The sequence below is a fragment of the Microtus oregoni genome, unplaced genomic scaffold, assembly GCF_018167655.1.
Source record: "Microtus oregoni isolate MIOR12 unplaced genomic scaffold, Mior012 000013F_ref0000133, whole genome shotgun sequence".
NCBI classification, from domain to species: domain Eukaryota; kingdom Metazoa; phylum Chordata; class Mammalia; order Rodentia; family Cricetidae; genus Microtus; species Microtus oregoni.
In genome coordinates, this window is record NW_024543072.1 from 450,001 (window position 1) to 453,560 (window position 3,560).

Consider the following 3,560-nt stretch of genomic DNA (forward strand, 5'->3'; position numbering starts at 1 on the left):
ACTCCTGAGTGCTCGGATTGGAAGCATGAGCAACCCTGCCTGATCCTTGATTTTTCTTTTTTTTTTTTTAAAGAAAATGTATGTGTGTGCATGTGCATGTGTGCATGTGTGTGTGTGTGTGTGCGCACGCATGCTGTATCACATTTGTAGAGCTCAAAGGGCACCTTACAGGAGTGGCTTCTTTCCTTCCACCCTGTGGCTTCTGGGAACTGAACTCAAGCTTAGCAGGCTTAGCAGCATCTTTACCACTGAGCCACCTCCCTAGCCCCAAGACTTGATTTTCCTGTTGCCTCCTCTCAGTAATTCACTTCATTCACTCCTGGACAGCCATCTCTCACCCAACAAGACAGTTAATATTCCTTCCTGAGGCTCTGCCGGGTGAGAACCGTGTTGTCCGGGTGCTCTGGTTAGAGGCAAAGGAGCCAGCTGTTTGAGAGGCCCAATTCAATGAAACCCCACTGTAGATCCCCTTCTTCCCCTCTGGGCCTCCCCACCAACTCATATTACACAATGGCACAGCTGTGTAAACAGAGGAAAACTGATAGTATCTGATGTGACACCAAGGAAACCGGGAAAGATCTACGCCTGAGAAAACCGGTCCTCTTACCGGCTTGTGATACCAGGATGCTGCTAATTGACACAGACATGTTCATCCCACGATAAAGGTAGATGAGTGTGTAGACACCCCACACAGCCGTGTCGAGAGCTCCAGAGCCTCAGGCCCACGGGAAGACGACAAAGTCTTCTGTAGGGGTGAGACTTCGAGGGACGGCCTGAGTGTGGATGTTGACAGTGTGTGCAGGAAGTGTCCACCATAGCCCTCCCCGCCCTGGATGCTTACGGCCTGAAGACAGCTTCAGAGACTGTCTCTAAACCTGCCTCCTTGACCCTCTGTATACAACAAGAACCCTGTCTCCTTGTTTATCTGTATGGAGCAACCCAGATTTCTTGTTCAGTTGTATGTAATAATTCCACTCTCTATTCTGCTGTATATAACAAACAAGCAACATATAACAACCATGTGAGTTCCAGCATGGCATTGGTGGGAAGATAGTACAGACAGACACTAAGTGATGTGGTCACAGACGGTGAAAGATCTGAAATGGAGGAGGACCGAGTGTAATAGCTAAGATCCTAAGAAGAACGGATCTAACTAAGAGTATTGTGGAGCATGCTCTGACCTCAGAGCACCTGCCTGTGTTGTATGTGTTCTGTGAAAATGCCCATGCCTGGAATCATTCCTTGTCACCATCCTGTCTTCACCACATGACAGGTTTCGATGCTCTGCTTAGGGCTTCCTTACAGCGATAACTACAGTTCTGCTCACATCTGATGGGACTTATTATCACCTCGCTTCCTTATTAACCCAAACCGCAGGGCTTTCTCCAAGTGATTCAGGGCCCTTCTACTCACCTATATGGACTTCTAGGTTCACCGGGTCACTGAGAGTCGAGAGGGCTGTCTGACACTTGTATTCTCCACTGTCATTCACTGTGGCGTTGCGAATGACATAGGTGCCATGCTGGTGTGGGATGAGGCTTCCATTGTGGAACCACTTGGTAGAATTGTCCTCAGGGGAGTAGGTGGCCTGGCACCTGAGGGTCACATTGTCGTCCTTGAGTACCCTGACCCATTTAGGGTCTAGGATCACCACAGCCTTTTGGAAACCTGATGAGAGAAGGTGGAGTAAGAACTCAGATGAGTGGGCTCATCACTGGCACTCCCAGGGCAAACACAGGCAGACTGAACAAACCCACAGGCTCTTTGGCCATCTATGACTCACTCTTAGGGCATCTAGGCAGGGAAGCACTTGGTCCCATTTTTAACCCTTTCTGTAGTTGGATAAAAACCAGCCGGAGAGACATAAGGCTGATCCCAGCTGTGTTAGGGAATTGCTCCTAGCCCCCAGACATGCCAGACACCACACACTGATCCTTTCCCAACTTTCTATGGTCTTTGTGTGTGCCACACTCAATCAGTCTAAGACCCTGAAGCAAACTCACCAGCTCGAATGCCAGAGGAAACTGCAAGAGAAAAGAAAAGCATGCATCAGGTGTTGAGCAGGGCGGCTCCCTTCCACCTGTCCTGCAGGAAACTCAAATCTTAGTTTTCGGACATTGTTCCCTTTATCCTGTTCCTCATTAAAACTGTCAGGTTAAAAGTAAAGATTGCATTTCCCTAAATCAAGCCACAGAAACCACTTTGAACCTAAGCCCCACCTGGAAAGAGAAAAAACAAAAAGGGAAACCTGGGATGTCAGGCTGGAAGACACAAACCTCAGGAGCCACATGGTCCTTGCTCTTTGATTTCCACCTAGAGAAATGGAGACCTAGATGGGTGAACTCACAGTCCACTCCTGATGAAGCACAGATCAAAGCCAGGGTGCTGCTTATCTAACAATCTGTCCTAGGAGTTAAATCTGGGCCTGACCTGAAGAGAGAGGAGGTCTCTGCTGAACCCAGACCACCCTTCCTCCAGACGGAGCCCCACTTACCTAGGAGCAGCAGAGCTGTCGGTAGTAGTCGCGGGCACATACTGCTGCACTGTGCAGAAAATGTCACCACAGATATCCGGAACCCTTAAGGGCCTTTTTGACTAGAAGAGAGGAAGTAAATAGCTTTTCCCCAACCTTCCCCAACCCCCGTCATTACCCCCACCCCGTCTCTCTCACTAGTTTCATTTTCCAGAAGCAGCATCTGATTCCTAAAACACACTCTGATGAGAGAGCCCTGTGGCGGGGCAGGTGCAGGAGGGAGAGGGCCCAGAGAAGATACCAAGAGGGATGGGCCCACTTGTTCTACAGATGTCACAGTTTAGCACCTAGGCGACACACACAGAATCTATCAGAGGTACTTTTGGCAGTCTCAGGGCACCCAGGGCCAAGAATGGGACAGCATGACCTGGTGACGGCCTTCACAGCAAGAGTCATGTCCCGGGGTCCCTTGGCTCTCTCCTGCCTGGCCCACAAACAGACCAGGATCTGACTATGTGGTGTGTGTGTGTGTGTGTGTGTGTGTGTGTACATGTGTGTTTATATTTAAAATAGTAATTTAAACTTTTCAATTCACTAGTATCCCTTTTCAATATTATCTCAACCTACATTTTCTTTCAAAATGTCCACCCCTGGAATATATAATCCAAAGGAGTTACCAGCTTCTTAGTGTGAATCTGACTACTAAATGACATTGTGTTGTTGTTATTGTTGTTGTTTTGTGTTTTTGAAGAAACTCACACAGGAAGGAGCGCTCTGCAAAGAGGAAACGGTGGGATGCTGGGAGACTCACAGAGAAGTGGGCACGCCAGGAGAGGACAAGACCTCCTTAGACGTTGCTTTCCCCTGCATGGTCCCACTGCTTGTAGAAAGGAGTTGGCCAGAATCCCAAGCATACATACTTCTCTTATGGAAAAACCAAGATGAAGGCATGAGCTCTGAGGGCTTGGCCGCTGGTTTTGGGATGAAACAGCAGCTACTGGCGCTGAGCCCCAAACCTTGCTGCTGCTGTCACGGTTAAGTGTGCAGTGAAGGACTGAAGGAAGTGGAGGCTCCCCTGTTTGATACA

The 3,560-nt window shown here is 48.9% G+C and overlaps 1 protein-coding gene across 2 annotated transcripts in view; it reads right to left on the bottom strand.

Annotated features, from left to right (window-relative positions):
• The window catches only part of LOC121455101 (low affinity immunoglobulin gamma Fc region receptor IV-like), an 8,644-nt gene extending 6,077 nt beyond the window's left edge, over positions 1-2,567 (bottom strand). For both annotated transcript variants that reach the window (XM_041662649.1, XM_041662650.1), the window contains exons 1-3: positions 2,495-2,567; positions 2,004-2,024; positions 1,414-1,668 (exon numbers count right to left, since the gene is read on the bottom strand). In XM_041662649.1, the coding sequence (XP_041518583.1) occupies positions 1,414-1,668; positions 2,004-2,024; positions 2,495-2,534 (316 nt within the window). In that variant the 5' untranslated portion in view covers positions 2,535-2,567. The remainder of the gene's footprint in view (positions 1-1,413; positions 1,669-2,003; positions 2,025-2,494) is intronic.
• Between the last annotated feature and the right edge of the window lie 993 nt (positions 2,568-3,560).